At 38.7% G+C, this 15680-nt stretch overlaps 1 protein-coding gene across 1 annotated transcript in view; it reads left to right on the top strand.

Annotated features, from left to right (window-relative positions):
• Nucleotides 1-15680, top strand: part of cfap91 (cilia and flagella associated protein 91) — a 31640-nt gene that overhangs the window by 6822 nt on the left and 9138 nt on the right. Inside the window, exons 7-15 of the mRNA XM_022680107.2 lie at nucleotides 4709-4886; nucleotides 6209-6366; nucleotides 7672-7854; nucleotides 8411-8544; nucleotides 9979-10092; nucleotides 11645-11716; nucleotides 13267-13413; nucleotides 14179-14400; nucleotides 14731-14879. Of these exons, the coding sequence (XP_022535828.2) occupies nucleotides 4709-4886; nucleotides 6209-6366; nucleotides 7672-7854; nucleotides 8411-8544; nucleotides 9979-10092; nucleotides 11645-11716; nucleotides 13267-13413; nucleotides 14179-14400; nucleotides 14731-14879 (1357 nt within the window). The remainder of the gene's footprint in view (nucleotides 1-4708; nucleotides 4887-6208; nucleotides 6367-7671; nucleotides 7855-8410; nucleotides 8545-9978; nucleotides 10093-11644; nucleotides 11717-13266; nucleotides 13414-14178; nucleotides 14401-14730; nucleotides 14880-15680) is intronic.

Here is a 15680-nt window from a genome sequence, read left to right as displayed (position 1 = left end):
AATTTATGTTCATTTGGATAAATAAATGTGTTTATTTAAATTTTTGTTTTAAAATAGTAAAGTGACATCTGACTTCTGGAATTAGTTACCACCCACAAAACATATTTCTGTTATTTGTAAACAGTGTAAAGCACTTGATACACAAATGATACACATTATGGTTCACTGTCAGGTTTTGGATACAATGAGTTAAATGCAAAACTCCTTAAAATACACAAAAAAACATCTCAACAATTAAACTGTTATATTGTTTCTGTTATTTCATTATTGTAATGCTTATCTTTTATCAAATGGTGGGATAGTCTAAGACCACTAATGAAAATACTAGTTATGAAAAAAAAAATTACAAATAACATTTTTAGCATCACAATTTGATAAAACAAATTGTATTAGGTGTTTTAAAACTTAGGATACTACCTCTCTCTCTGTTTCACACACACCCACACATGTACATGACTTTTTCACTGACCACAAACTTACAGTAGCTAAATCTGGTATAATGATGCATACTAATATTTATAGAACTCAAGAATGTGTGTTACTGAGCAGACCGTTATGATTAACTTCCCACCACTGGGATCAAGGCTAAGCTGGGATTGTGGACGGGTTGAGCCTTTTTTCTGTAATTATTTGGGCTCATGAAAGACTATGTTGTATTTAAAATGAGAGACCTTTTTATTTCTTCTCACTCCATAGTGCTTCTATAAACTGTGGTCTGCTGTAGTGGATGCATTTGCAGTGTGGAATCACTTTTCTAGATGGCTCAGATTTTTTTGACCAAGTATAGGAAGCTGAGGTGGGTTAGCCTTATCCACTAAAAATAGAAGAAGAAAAAAGAGCCAGTGTTTTGCTGAAATTCAACTTCCCTTTATGTACACACTCTATAGCACTATGGTCACAACAAGTTACACTGGTAATTACTGTATCTACTGTAACTGTAAATCATTTATAAACAGAAAAAAAACAGTGTAGTGGGAAATCTATTCTACACTTATTTTGCTGCAGAATGCAGCTGCTCAAGAAGGGGAGTTGAATTCTGTCAGATAGGCAGAATCCAGCACCTAAAAAAGGCAGCTCAGTGAACTGACAACATTTTACAAACCAATCAATGCAGAGTATATTTTACCAAATGTATACATTGAAACAAACGCATGAACCTTAGTATTTGTTGTATTTATTAACAGCTCTTACTGTAATGCTCTTTACCTTATGTGCTTGTCTGTTTCTGCACTTTGCTAAATATAGCCATTTGTAGGAAATGGAGTTCTTTATTTTCCTCCCAACCCGTGATGGTGTTGAAAGAGAACTGACAATAAAGTGTGCCTGTACTTGACTTGACTAGACAAGACGAAAGTTATTTACAAAGACGAAACTAAACTAAAGAATGCAGCCAGTAGCTGGAGTTTCAGTCCTGCTGTCTGTACCCTATAATTATGTTACTGTTTTAATAATGTCACTGATAAACTGCAGAGTCTAGTAATAAAGCGGTGTCTATAACTGATGCCTTAAACTATATGCTTAGTTTAGGTTTTCATTTTAAGACTTTTTATTCATTTACTGCTCTCAGTGGTTTGGAATCATTTTTATAAATTATTGTCTACTATAAATGAATCAGTATTTACTATAAATGATTCAGTAATTGCTATAAATAATTTAGTTATTGCTATAAATGATTCAGTAACTGCTTTAAATTATTCATTGTCAACAATAAATGACTCAGTATATCCTATAAATGGTTCAGTATATACCATAAATAATTTAGTATCTACTAGAAATGATTCAGTAACTGCTATAAAGGATTCAATGTCCAATATAAATGATTCTACTAAATTATTCAGTATTTACTAAATAATTTAGAATCTACTATAAATTATTCTAAACATTTTATAAATGAGTTATTTTGTATTAAACAATTTAGTAACTGTATGCACAAATTAGTATGTGCTATAAACAATTAAGCAACTACTATAAATGATTCTGGTTTTGCAATAAAGACTTCAGTGTCTACTACACATCTGCCATAAATTGTTCTACAACTGTCTAAATGGTTCAGTATCTGCTGCGTGTATGTAATGTAGTTTAATAGCAAGAAATAGACATTTTGGCCCACACACAAGCCTTTATATGTAAGGGTTCAGCCTGCACCATCAGCTGCCAGCAGAAGGCGGCAGCAGCGAGGCACTCAGAGTTCCAGTGGTAATTAGTGCTAATTAGCTTCACCTGCAGGGGCAAGCTTCTTTTTCGTGGGCAAGAAAGATGGGGGACTTCGCCCCTGTATAGACTATCGGGGCCTCAACTCAATCACTATCAAAGACCGCCACCCCCTGCCTCTTATGTCTTCTGCATTTGAGGCACTGCAGCAGGTCACTGTTTTTACCAAACTAGACCTGCGCAGTGCCTACAATCTGATACGCATTAGGCAGGGGGATGAATGGAAGACAGCGTTTATCACACCCACAGGGCATTATGGGTACCGGGTGATGCCTTTTGGACTCATGAACGCCCCCGCAGTCTTCCAGCGCTTTATTAATGAAGTGTTGAGGGAGGCCCTTGGTCACTTTGCATATGTATACCTCGATGACATATTAATTTATAGTCAGTCCCTTGAGGAGCATATAGGGCACGTCAGACGGATCCTACAGCTGCTGCTGGAGAACCGTTTGTATGTAAAACTGGAGAAGTCAGAGTTCCACGTGTCCTCTGTATCTTTCCTGGGCTTTGTGGTGTCCAGTGGCACCATTCGCATGGACGCAGCCAAGATAAAGGCCGTGGTGGACTGGCCCCGTCCTACCTCTCTCCGGGTGGTCCAACGGTTCCTGGGGTTTGCCAACTTTTTCCTGCGCTTTGTACGGGATTTTAGTTCTGTGGCAGCCCCGCTTACTGCCCTTACCTGCAAGACCCCAGGCCCATTCCGTTGGACCACTGAGGCTCAAGAGGCCTTTGAGGACATAAAGGCACGGCTGACTTCTCCCCGGTCCTCCAGCTGCCCGATCCTGAGGAGCCGTTTGTTGTCGAGGTAGATGCCTCTGATGTCGGCGTGGGAGCAGTACTCTCCCAACGCCTAGGTCCTTCCAAGAAGCTTCACCCTTGTGCATTCTATTCACAACGGCTCACCCCAGCCGAACGCAATTATGATGTGGGCAATAAGGAGCTTCTTGCAGTCAAGCTTGCCCTTGAGGAATGGAGGCAATGGCTTGAGGGGGCCAAAAATCCCTTTGTGGTTTGGACTGATCACAAAAATCTGGCCTATATCCAGCAGGCAAAGCGGCTAAACCCCCGTCAAGCTCGGTGGGCATTGTTTTTTAGCCGCTTTGATTTTCTGCTGTCTTATAGGCCAGGGAGCAAGAACCTCAAGCCAGATGCCCTGTCCAGACTTTGGGCACCTCCAGAGTCCAACCCTGCTCCGAAGAGCATCATTCCCACTCCTCGCATCATAGCTCCCCTTAGATGGGAGTTAGAAGGCGTGATACATGATGCCCTCCAGCGTGAGCCAGATCCTGGTGGTGGGCCACCTGGTAGGACCTATATTCCCAGAGATGTCAGGAACCAGGTCATTTCCTGGGGGCATACCTCCCCATTTTCAGGGCATCCAGGGGTGACCAGGACATTGGAATTCCTGAGAAGACGATTTTGGTGGCCAAGCATGGAAAAAGACGTTCGTGCCTTCATAGCATCATGTGATGTGTGTGCACGTAACAAAACTCCTAGGTCTCGGCCCCAAGGTCTTCTTCATCCCCTGCCTGTCCCTAAACGTCCATGGTCCCATGTCTCTCTGGATTTTGTCACTGGGCTGCCCCCCTCCAGAGGCAAAACCGTCATCCTGGTCCTTGTAGACCGCTTCTCCAAAGCTTGCAAGTTTGTGGCCCTACCCAAACTTCCATCAGCCAAGGAGACAGCGGAACTCCTTCTTCAGCATGTGGTCAGGGTACATGGGATGCCTAGCGATCTGGTGTCCGACCGAGGACCTCAGTTCACTAGTCGCTTTTGGAAGGCCTTCTGCCAGCTAATGGGAGCCTCAGTAAGCCTCTCTTCTGGCTTCCATCCAATTGTTTAGCGCCCCTTTTATTTTGTATAAAAGAAAAAGAGAAGGAAACACTTATTTCAGTTGTCTGAGTTTCTGGGAAAAGTTTTTTAGTTTGAGCCTTTGTTTGTTTTCCCGCCTTTTTCCCTACTAGCACTCTTAAGGGTGCAATTTCTGTTATCAGCAGTTTTCCCCCCATGGTGTGCAAAATCACTTCAACAAATTCCCTTCTATCAGTTACATTTTATTATTTCCCTTACTAAAACAATAAACATTTATTTTCAATTTAAACATATTTGTTTCTTTTGGCATACAGCCACTTTAATTTAAAGCCTGTTCTCACAGGTTTTTCCTCTGCACTTGGGTCCGTTCCCTAAACGTCCCGTAACATTTATAGATGCAGAACAAAACCAAGTACATACATTTTGCTGAAGAACATTTCAGAATCTATACATTTTGCTCTTTGGAGGCATGCTGGAGTTATTACAATCCAATCACCACTTGTAGTTTAAATAGAGAAAGAGAACTTACAGGCAGAAAATAGGACAATGTATAATGTACAGATTTGATTGTGTTTATTTTTACTTCAGGGTCAGAGCTTTAACTAAGTCTGAGAGGGTCCTATTGTAAAGTTCTGGGAATAAATAAAGAGTGTGTGTGTGTGTGTGTGTTTGTGTGTGTTTCCAGGACACGGGCTGCCTGCCAGGCTGGAGGAGGTGGAGATGATCGAGAGGGCAAGGATGAAACGGGCCTGGGAGGCAACTCTTCCCCCGTTGAATGATCTTACTCAGCTAGAGAAGAGAAAGAAGATGATGGATGAAATGGAGAGGAAAGAGTGGGCTTTCAGGGAGCAGGAGATCGAAAAGTGAGGGGCAGATTTCTTGGCTGAGCTCACAGCTTCTGAGGCCTGGGGTGGTGGTCCCTTTCTCCCTTTACATAAACTATAAAACACACTAAATTCAAACACATCACTTACCACATAAATACAACAAACAAATAAGAATAAATGTCCAGTTTTTTCATTGTATTTAGACTACTGTCAAGTATAATGAAAAATTATAGAAATATCATGTTATAAATATTGTAAATCTAATCAACATAAATAATTCATATTGCATTTTATCTCAAAAACACTGTCACGTCTCTAGGCTCTCCTCTCACACACCCGAACTCACAACACACAAGGAACGTGACAAACACACTAGATTATCAATCCTTAAGATTTCTAACACAAACGTCTTTACTAGCAAAAAAGGCATTAAGTAATTTTTATCAAAACATGGTAAATTTCTTTCAAATATCTATTTTTTATATATATTAGACATATTGAAGTAGCCAAGGATCTCCTGACAATAATCAGAATGTCATGCAAATTCGGCAGAGGATCTTTACATGTAAAGATTGGGATCAGACAGTGTTTATTTTGTGTTTTGTTTAAACCCCAACCACTAAATATAAAATCCCACTTTTCTGTTTGGATTGACAACTGTTTTTATTCATATAATGGTTTGTTTTATAGTAAAACAGTTTTTCTATAGCAGTTGATCCATTTTACCTGTCATCTAGGCCTGTCATGATAACTGATTTTAATAGATAATATATTGTACCAGGCATTATTGCGAAAAACAACAAATATGCTGTAATGTTAATGCCAATGCTATTGTTATGCCACTATATATATATACATATATATATATATATGTATATATATATATATATATATATATGTATATATATATATATATATATATACATATATATATATATATATATACGTATATATATATATGTACAAACACAAATATATTCATACACATATATCCCCAATGTGTGATTAAAAAATAAATATCCGTGAAGACGTGAAGTCCAGGAAATTTCCAGCACTGCTTTTTCCCAGGCTTTACCCAGGAAGCAGCAGCAGGGTCAGTTTGTGAAAAGGGACATCCCAAAATGTTAATCTTAATGTATGACTGATGAAACATAACAGGATGTTTGATAAGGATCAGAGTGGGTTAGTTTGTGGGTGTGAATGTAAATTTGTGCTTGCTTGTGACCATATGAATTTGTGTGCATCTATGGGTTTGCATGTGTGTGGGAGGGTATATGTGTTGTTTATGAGTGTGTGAATATGTGTGTGTTTGGTTGTGTGTGTGTATGTTTGGTTGTGTGCGTGTGTGTGTGCTGCAGGCTGCAAGAGGCTCGTCTGGCTCTGCTGAAGCAGCTCCTGCAGCAGAGGGAGGCTCAGCAGGAGCAGTCCACGGTGAAGAGGCTGGACCTGCGCTTCTCTCAGCAGAAGAGACAGAAGGAGAGCCGCCTCCAGAAGATCCACCGTGACTATGTCCTGTGTAGGAGTTAACGGATATACACCCCCATAAGGCTCATTAGCTATTAGCCTCAGGCTCATTCTGTATGTAATTCTAGCACTGATTTTAACTGAAGCTTGTAGCTTCACATTGAATATTCAATAGTTTAGGTCTTATAAAAGCAGCTGAACAAATTGACAACACAACACAAACCAATCAATATTTATATTAGGTATAGGGAGACAATGCTTATGTGGACGTTGATGACAGGATGTAGCAAAGTTGTAGAGCTCACTAAACTGCAACAGAAATTACCAATGATCAAATGTATACAGTGTACAGTATTTTTTGGATATAAGGCACACTTAAATTCCTTTAATGTTACCAAAAATCAAAAGTGCACCTTATAATCCAGTGCACCTTATGTATGAATTCTACCAGTCAGTTATTAAGGAGCAGTAAAGCCATTCCGCCTAAGTGCAAAGTTATAAAGGTTAGTTTCCAGTGAAGTTTCTCCAGCATAAAGGCTGGGTGCAGCAGCATTAGCATTAGCATTAGCCACTACCCACATTGCTAGCATTTTTGCCTTTCAGAAGTTAGTATATTGGCCTGGAGTCTGTGCGTTTGCCGTGTTAAAACAAGCTACATACCACAAACTCCTAGCTGATAGATTCCTGGCTTACTGGAACACTCACGGTTCCACAGTGTAGTGCTATTGTGCGGCATATACGCCCCGCCTAGACAAAATATTGAAAATCTAGGCTTACAGTCGTTACAGGGCGCTGCACAAAGAATGCTGTCAATGACACGCTGCCTGTACAACGCTTTTGGTTGGATATTTCTGGTTGGTGGCCTATTTTCAGTCCAACAGTAACACTAAGTGTTAAAAACTCCAGCAGCACTGCTGTATTTGATCCACTGGTACCAGCACAACACACACTAACACCTCATACACCACCACCATTCCAGTGTCACCACCCAAATAATAGCTGCTCTGTGGTGGTCTTGTAAAAAAAGATAAATAAATAAATGACATTTATTTCTTAAGATACTTTAAGGAATCGGAATCCTGGTCTCTGACGTTTTTTATGGTTTGAAGCTTTTTAATGAAGGACCCTCTATGTAAATTACATACCTAAATTGTCACACACTTCAACCAAACAATGTAGTTATTAAATAATCTCTACTGTCCCTAATCATGTGGTTTTTGGCACATATCCCGTACTGTTGTCAATTAAAGTGGAGAAGTATGTTGCACAATTATATAATTTGATTTGAGTGCTGATTATTATATACTGTTGCTTTATGGTCTTTGCTGGTTAACCAGTCTGTCTGTTTCTCTCTCAGCTCTCCGGAAACTCACAGCACAGCGAAGGAATGTGGAGGGGAAGTTGGAGCGGCGGGACATTATTAATGACCACGCTGATTACGCCTCACAGACATACGCTCCTCTCTCTCGCCGCGGGGTCTTCCCCGACCGGGGCACTGAGCGCAACGTGGTTAAGAGCCGCTTCCTCAACACATACCAAGGTCAGGATCTGATATGTTAGTGCATATGCATAAAATGTGCAAACTGTTAAATTAACACTATTACTGCTAAATTACCTCAGTGGGCGTTGAACTGTAACATTCACAATGTTACAGCAATAAGGACCCTATTTTAAAGATCTATAGGCGGGCCGTTAACCACATACTGAGCAGCTTGATTTTGAGTGTCAGTGTCTTTGCTATCTTAACGATGGGAGAAGTATGCCTTGTGCAGCTTAAAATGTGCAAATGGCATGTACTAATTCTTTAAAAAAATCATGTGTTTTTAGCATAATGTAAAATAAACCAATCAGCATATCACTTTCCCTTTAGGGGGCTTTGTAATTATAAGGGTGCAGTGTTTTTGTGTTTCTTAGCAGAGGAAATTGGCCTGCTCGTTCACACTGTGAAGTTTTTAAGAAATATATCATAATATATGTAAATATTGGCCATATTGTCCAGCCCATTTAGTCATAATGTTGTTATATCATTGAAAACAATCAATTGAAGCTTTATTGTATCAGGCTCTAACATGTTTTTATCACTGGATGTTTGTAAGGTTTGCTGGATCTGGAAGCCAGTCTTCCACCATCAGTGCTGGAGCCGAGAATTAAAGCACCTAAACCCAAAGAGAGCAAGAGCTTCATCAAACGCTCAGAGCGCAGGGAGGTGGAGCTGTTGAGAACTTACCAGGTAAGAAGCTCTGATTCCTTTTAATTAGGCTTTTTACAGATGGAGAAATGACAGGGCAGCAGGAGGCTTCCACAGAGCCAGCAACATTTTCAGCAACTGTTTCAGTTCATATAAAATAACATTCAGTCCATATTCGCTTTCAGTTTATGCTCAAGTTTATTGTCCCTTTTTCCTTCACATTTGATCAGAATTTGAACAAAAAGGGTTCTAAATAATAATGAAAAAGGTTTATTTGACTAATTTGTTGTGACATACAGCTCTGAAAAAAGACCATTTTAAAATGATGAGCTTCTTTAATTTTACCAAATTGAAAACCTCTGGAATATAATCAAGAGGAAGATGGATTATCACAACAATCAAACAAAGCATGTAATGCTTGAATTTTTCACCAAAAGTGTCAAAAAAGGTATCCAAAAGCAGCGTGTAAGACTGATGGAGGAGAACATGCCAAGATGCATGAAAAATGTGATTAAAAACCAGGGTTATTCCACCAAATATTGATTTCTGAACTCTTAAAACTTTATGAATATGAGCTTGTTTTCTTTGCATTATTCAATGTCTGTAAGCTCTGCATCTGTTTTTTATTTCAGCCATTTCTCATTTTCTGCAAATAAATGCTCTAAATGACAAAATTTTATTTTGAATTTGGGAGAATGTTGTCCGTAGTTTATAGAATAAAACAACAATGTTCATTTTGCTCAAACATACTCTTAATTTTTTCCAGAGCTGTAGAATCATTTTCAAAATGTCTTTTAAGCATTTTTGTGGTTCATTGAAATATCTTGCTTTGCTATGTAAAACAGTACCTTTACCAAAGACCCATGGAGAGCTCTTTCTAAGAGGGGGGTACAGAGTGTGATTTTCTCACTTACAGAGAGCTCATATTGTATTAGCACCATGTTGCTTTAAGGAGGTTGCACAGTCGATTCAATTTGGCATCATGCTGAGCATCATAACTCAATTATCTGGGGCAGCCTAGAAAAAAATACATTCCTCTTTTTGAGTCTTGGAGTGCATGTTATTAATTATATGGTGCATTCTTCTGCACTGCTTTAATGTGACACAGAATACAAGAAAATGAAGCAAGAATAATGAAAACTCAACTTATAATAATTAAGCAGTGCAAATTTGTAAAGATGTAAACAGTGTACAGATAAACAATAAACACAGATTTGGCTGGCATGACTACCCACCAAGTTTCATTCCTGTTGGTTGATTCCTTCTGGGTACAACTATTTTTTGACAATGAGTGCATATTGAAGTTTTCAGCTTTTGAGAAGGGTTGGGTAAGATTATGTGAAAGGTCAATCATTTGTATCCCATAGTAACTAGACCCAGTTCAACATTTAACATCTTTCTAAGGCCCCCTTCCCTTTGAATGAAGCTGAATAGAAATTAAATGTACAGTAATATAATTCTATGCTTCTGTTGCAGGCTCTGAAAGATGAGAAGGGCCGCGTCAAAGAAAAAAAGCCTTTGCGCTTTCTCTATAAAACGGAAAAACCGGTCCCTCGCCCACCAACACCTGAGGTTGACATGCCTCCTGAGGTACCCAACACTCTGTACACTTTGCTGTAAACAAATACCCACACTGCTGTACTGTATCTTAGTGCATCTTGTTTTTTCCTGGGCCTCTTCTAGGAGCCTATAGTCATGTGCACGTCAAAACAAGCCACAGGTATTTAAAGGCAGTTGTAATCAGTAGCACACATCACTCTGTGACCAACAGACAGCAGTGTTATGCATCCCCTGCTGATTTTGTAATTTTACCCCTTACAAAAACACTAACAGTCCATAAGAATAGGTTTATTTTAACAGAGAGGCAGAATATCAAAAATTAAAACAAATCCAGAAAAAGCATAAAAAAAGCTTATCATTTAGTTTGTATTTGATTAAGTGAAATACGTTTTTTTCCCTGTAATAAACAGCAATGTTTCTGAACCCCCACAGACTGGATATGTGTCCATAAAGCACACAAATTAGTCCTGTTCCTTTAGAAAAGTACTCTTCATCTAACTTTGCTATATGATGTATAAAAGACACCTGTTACAGAATCAGTCTCTTCCATTTAATCCTCTCAACCAACATGCACAGGACCAACATACTGTCCACAAATCAGGAACAAGATTGGCTCAATAATTCAGCCATGGAAGAAATAATAGTCTGTTGCCCTCGCTCTTGAGCTCCGTGCAAGATCTCACCTCATGGGTAAGGATGATTCTGTGAAGGGAGAGAGAAGCTTGTTAATACTCTCAAGGAAGAAGGGAGCACAGTCAGCACAGTCATCAAGAATATCATTAGTAACCCTCTTTATTGTAATGGATTGAGATCTTGCAGTGCCTCTGATCAAAAAGGCTCTTGTACAGGCCTGGCATCTTCTCAACTCACTGTTTAGAGGCAGAGAAATGCTGCATATGACTCCTATAGCACAATTTCAAAGTGGACATTCTGCTTTGGGGCGCAAACTTCAAGTTGCCAAATGATATCCTCAAAACCTTCAGGATTTGGAGATAAATCACCCCTGAAATGTGCGAAACCTGGAGACCAACTACAAGAAACATCCGATCGCTGGATTTCTTTTCCTTAAGGTTTTTTTTTCTGTGTTTTTTTTTCTGTCTCTGATAAAATAAACCTTCCGTAAAACTTACGCACGTTTGTTCCTTTATAAAGAGGTAAACTTATTTATTAATAAGTAAGAATTCAAGGATTCAAGGAGGCTTTATTGTCATTCACATCACATGTGGTACATGAGGTGGAACGAAATTGTATTCTCCTGGTGCAGTTTATATCCAAAGAGCAATTTTAAAATAGATAAGTATAAGACAAAATAAAATAGAAAAAAAAACACAATAATGAAATAGATGAGATAGCAGCAACATGAAGTCCAAAGTGCAAATTGCTATAGCAGCATGATGATTATAGCAAGTAAACTTAAACATAATTATTTTCTCCACTATATATATAGTTCATAGTTCATAGCTAATGTTTATAAGGCATAATGTATTATATAATTGGTTTGTAGTGGATGTTTGCTTTATTAATGACCTGTATCTGTGCAGAAATGTTGCTGCTCCACTTAATAAGTTTATGTGCCTTGCAGGGATCAGAGGAGAGGGATCTTGCAGTGATTTACCTGCAGAAGCTCCTCCGTGGAAGATCCATCCAAAAACAGGTACACAAGTTAGCCATAGAATTCACTCTGTCAGACATTTCAACAATAATTTAATTCAACAATTGAACAAGAATATATATATATTTGGTGTTTACAATATTTAAACATATTTCTAGGTTTACCACTGATTTCCCAAATCAATTAGATTTCAGATTTTTTCTGTCCTTTTTTTTTTAGAATTGATGTTGTAATTTTCACAAGGATCATTCAACCTACCATTATTAAATCAAGATACATTTTTACACAAACGTTTAATTACAAATATGAATCTTGAGTTTATATGAATCAGATCATTCAACTAAAGATTAATTATAATAGAAAAACAACCTTATTTACATCTAGTTTGTATTTAAATCCCTTTTTAAACAGCAATATTGGCTTAAAAGTGACAAAGATTTTATAATTGAGCTTTTGAACTTTTTAGAATAAAACACTTCTTTTACTGAGGACTTATGAGTATAAAATAACACCATAAGCTCTGCTTTGATTGACTATTTCATAGCACCATGACAACCCTAAAAGCTAAAAAAAAAAAAACAGTTTAAATCTATTTATTACAAAGTCCCATTGGAGAGAGGTATGCAAAATTGTGTCATAATAATAATAATAATAATAATAATAATAATAATATAGCCAACAGTTATGGCATGATATTGCAATTTCTATATTAATAGTCTATTTTGTATTTGTTTTGCTATTTACTTTATTTTGTAATTTTGTTGTTATGTTACTTTTTTTGTTATTTCATACAAAACAGGGTAAGTTAGCGTTTCTAGATTATTTTTGTTTTTACTTAATGTAAGAAATTTTATTTATACTAAATAAAACATTTTTTTTTTTTGTAGCAGTAGTATGTGAAATCATTTTTATTAAATTCAGTATTTCGTCATGTCACCAAGAATATCGTTGTCACATAAATATCCTGAAATATTGTGATATTATTTTAGGGCCATACCACGCACCCCTACTCACAGTATACTGTGCTGTTTGGAAGCTGAAGAGAATGTAGCTGGTTAGCTTTTAGCCTAGCTCGCCAGTGTTTTCTATTCTGATGTGTGTTTAGCTCCAGTTTGGTGTTAAAATAGTCAAGTCAAGTCATTATCAGCCGCTTTATCCATTAAGGGTCGCGGGGGGGTGCTGGAGCCTATCCCAGCCGGCATCGGGCGGAAGGCAGGATACACCCTGGACAGGCCGCCAGTCCATCGCAGGGCAGACAGACACAGACAGACAAACAGACACATTCACTCACACACTCACACCTAGGGGGCAATTTGTTTCTGGTGTTAAAATATAAAAATATAAAAAAGAATAATATAAAAAAAACCCTTAATGATAAATCTTTACTGGCATTTTTAAACTAAAGATGTGATAAGCAGAGGAAAGTAAATGAGCTTAAATTATCTATTCTGCATTGTGTGTGTGTGTGTGAGAGAGAGAGAGAACTTTATCCAGCATCTCTGTAAAAATTGCCCTCTCGTGGCTGGTGTGAGATTTTAATTGGTTTCGTCCACTGAGTAAAGTAGTAATTGTTATAATGTGCTACTGGACAGATGCTGGAGGGCAGGGAGAAGCGCATGGAGCTGATCCAGGAGCTGCGCACCACCCACTCCCTGCAGCGGGAAGAGCAGGAGCTGCACAGAGCAGAAAAACTGGTCATACTGGACCTGCAGCGCCAGCGAGAGCAGCACGAAAGCAGGGTGAGGAAGACTGTTTTCGTTTCAACAGCCACTCCATTCATAAACAAATACCCTCTCAGTGAGCCATGGCCTTCAGCTATCGCATGAAGCACGAGACTGGGTCCATATGAAGAACATACGTTATCTGATTTTCATAACTGACTTCTATTCCAGTTCTGTTTACACAAAAACTGTTTCTTTCTATAAACTGTTCAAGAAAAGCAATAGTGCATTGTTTATGTTGAAGACCGGATATGAAGATCTAGCTTGTACTTTCACTTATATGAGAATATCACAAAAAATGAATAATTATTTTACATCATTCAGCTTTTCATAGTGCATATAGTTTCATAGTTTCCAAAATCAAACTAAATAGTTTACAAATTTAAGGGAAGAACTTTAGAAATGACGTTATAAATCAAGAAGAAGATGGATGATCACAAGCCATCAAACCAAGCTGAACTGCTTGAATTTTTGCACTAGGAGTGGCATAAAATTATCCAAAAGCAGCGTGTAAGACTGTTGGAGGAGAACATGCTAAGATAACCAGTATTAACCAGCATTATTCCACCAAATATGGATTTCTGAACTCTTAAAACTTATAAATATGAACTTGTTTTCTTCTCTGCATTATTTGAGGTCTGAAAGCTCTGCATCTTTTTTGTTATTTTAGCCATTTCTCATTTTCTGCAAATAAATGCTCTAAATGATAATATTTTTATTTGGAATTTGGTAGAATATCTCTCTCTCTCTTTCTCTCTCTCTCCTTGTCTCCCTCTCTCTCAGACTTCCCAGGTTGAAGGCTATGTCTCTGGCCTCTTGGGAGCAGAGCTGGTGGACATGCTGGACTTTTTGGCTAAGGAGTTGGTTCGTCTGCAGGATGAAAGGCGAATCCATGCTTTCACACTATTGGCTGAAAGAGACCGCCGCCTCCAGGAAGCAGAGGAGAGCGGGAGAAGACAGGTGGAAGAGAGGAGACGGAGGGAGGAGGATGAAATCTTTAGACAGGTGAATGCTCTTGTCCTCATGTACTCATCCTCTCCATTTATTCTGTAGAGGGACAGCAGCATCTCTGTGGGCTGAGAACATAGGACTGTAATGATCAGTCAACAGGTTATAGGTCTAACCACTATCACAAAGTGTTACTGCCATGTGTTTCACAGTGAATTAACCCCTTAGTATTAAAAAAAACCTGCTAAATGTCATGTAGGCTGACATATTGTTTGAACCTGTGTGCTCTATGCTGGAGCTTTGTGTTTTTGTTTCTGCTTTGAGAATCAAAATGAATGGTTCTCTCTGCTTTTCTCTGTGCTAAGATAACTGTGTGATTGTACTCAGGTGGTGAAGGTGCACCAGGCTACAGTGGATCTGTACCTGGAGGACATCATCTTGGGTACCATTGAGCAGACAGCTGATGCTCAGGCCAGAGAGGAGATCCACCAGATGGCTCAGGAACTCAATGACATCACCTACGCCATGGAGGAAAAGTATGTGAGCACACGACAGCTTCCTATATCTTACCCCTGACACCATTAGGAGCCTTCATTTGTTCACTCTCACAACTACACAATGTGTGCAGTGCATTAAAGTGGTTACATTAAACAGAATTTATAATTTGAGCATACACTGCCTGGCCAATAAAAATGTCGGCACCTAGATTTAACCAAGCAAATGATGTGGGGTTGATGGTTGATGCTGCAGTTGGTCTGCAGGTCTAGGTTCAGCAACAGTATGTGCTGAAAGAATGAGGTCAGCTGACTACCTGATTATACTGAATATAGACCAGATTATTCCATTAATAGATTTTTTATTCCCTGATGAACACGGCCATATTCCAAGATGACAATGCCAGGATTCATGGGGCTGGAATTGTGAAAGATTTCAGAGTTCAGGGAGCATGAGTTCATCATTTTCACACATGGATTGTGAGAGAGTTCACCACAGAGTCCAGACCTTAACCTCATTGAGAATCTTTAGGATGTGCTGGAGAAGGCTTTGGGCAGCGGTCAGACTCTACCATTAAAAAATCACTCTCTCCATTTTTAGAGTTGCATCAGCCCAGTTCTGTTTTGAAACTAGGTCCCATTCTGGACCACAAGGTTTGCTCATGGCACCCCAACATGGTATTTTTATTGATGTTCCCAAAATGCTCAACAGTTTAAGCCTAAGGAGCTTTATACCCCACTAGTCCATGCCTAACATTAGGCATGGTGCCAAAAGGTTTATGTTTATTTGACCTGACAAGCTGTTTGCTTATGTGCATTTGCATACCTGTGTCAGCAATGGAT

Source organism: Astyanax mexicanus, chromosome 11 (assembly GCF_023375975.1).
Source record: "Astyanax mexicanus isolate ESR-SI-001 chromosome 11, AstMex3_surface, whole genome shotgun sequence".
NCBI lineage: Eukaryota > Metazoa > Chordata > Actinopteri > Characiformes > Acestrorhamphidae > Astyanax > Astyanax mexicanus.
Note: the sequence above shows the minus strand (reverse complement) of the source record. Positions and strands in the feature narration are given on the sequence as shown.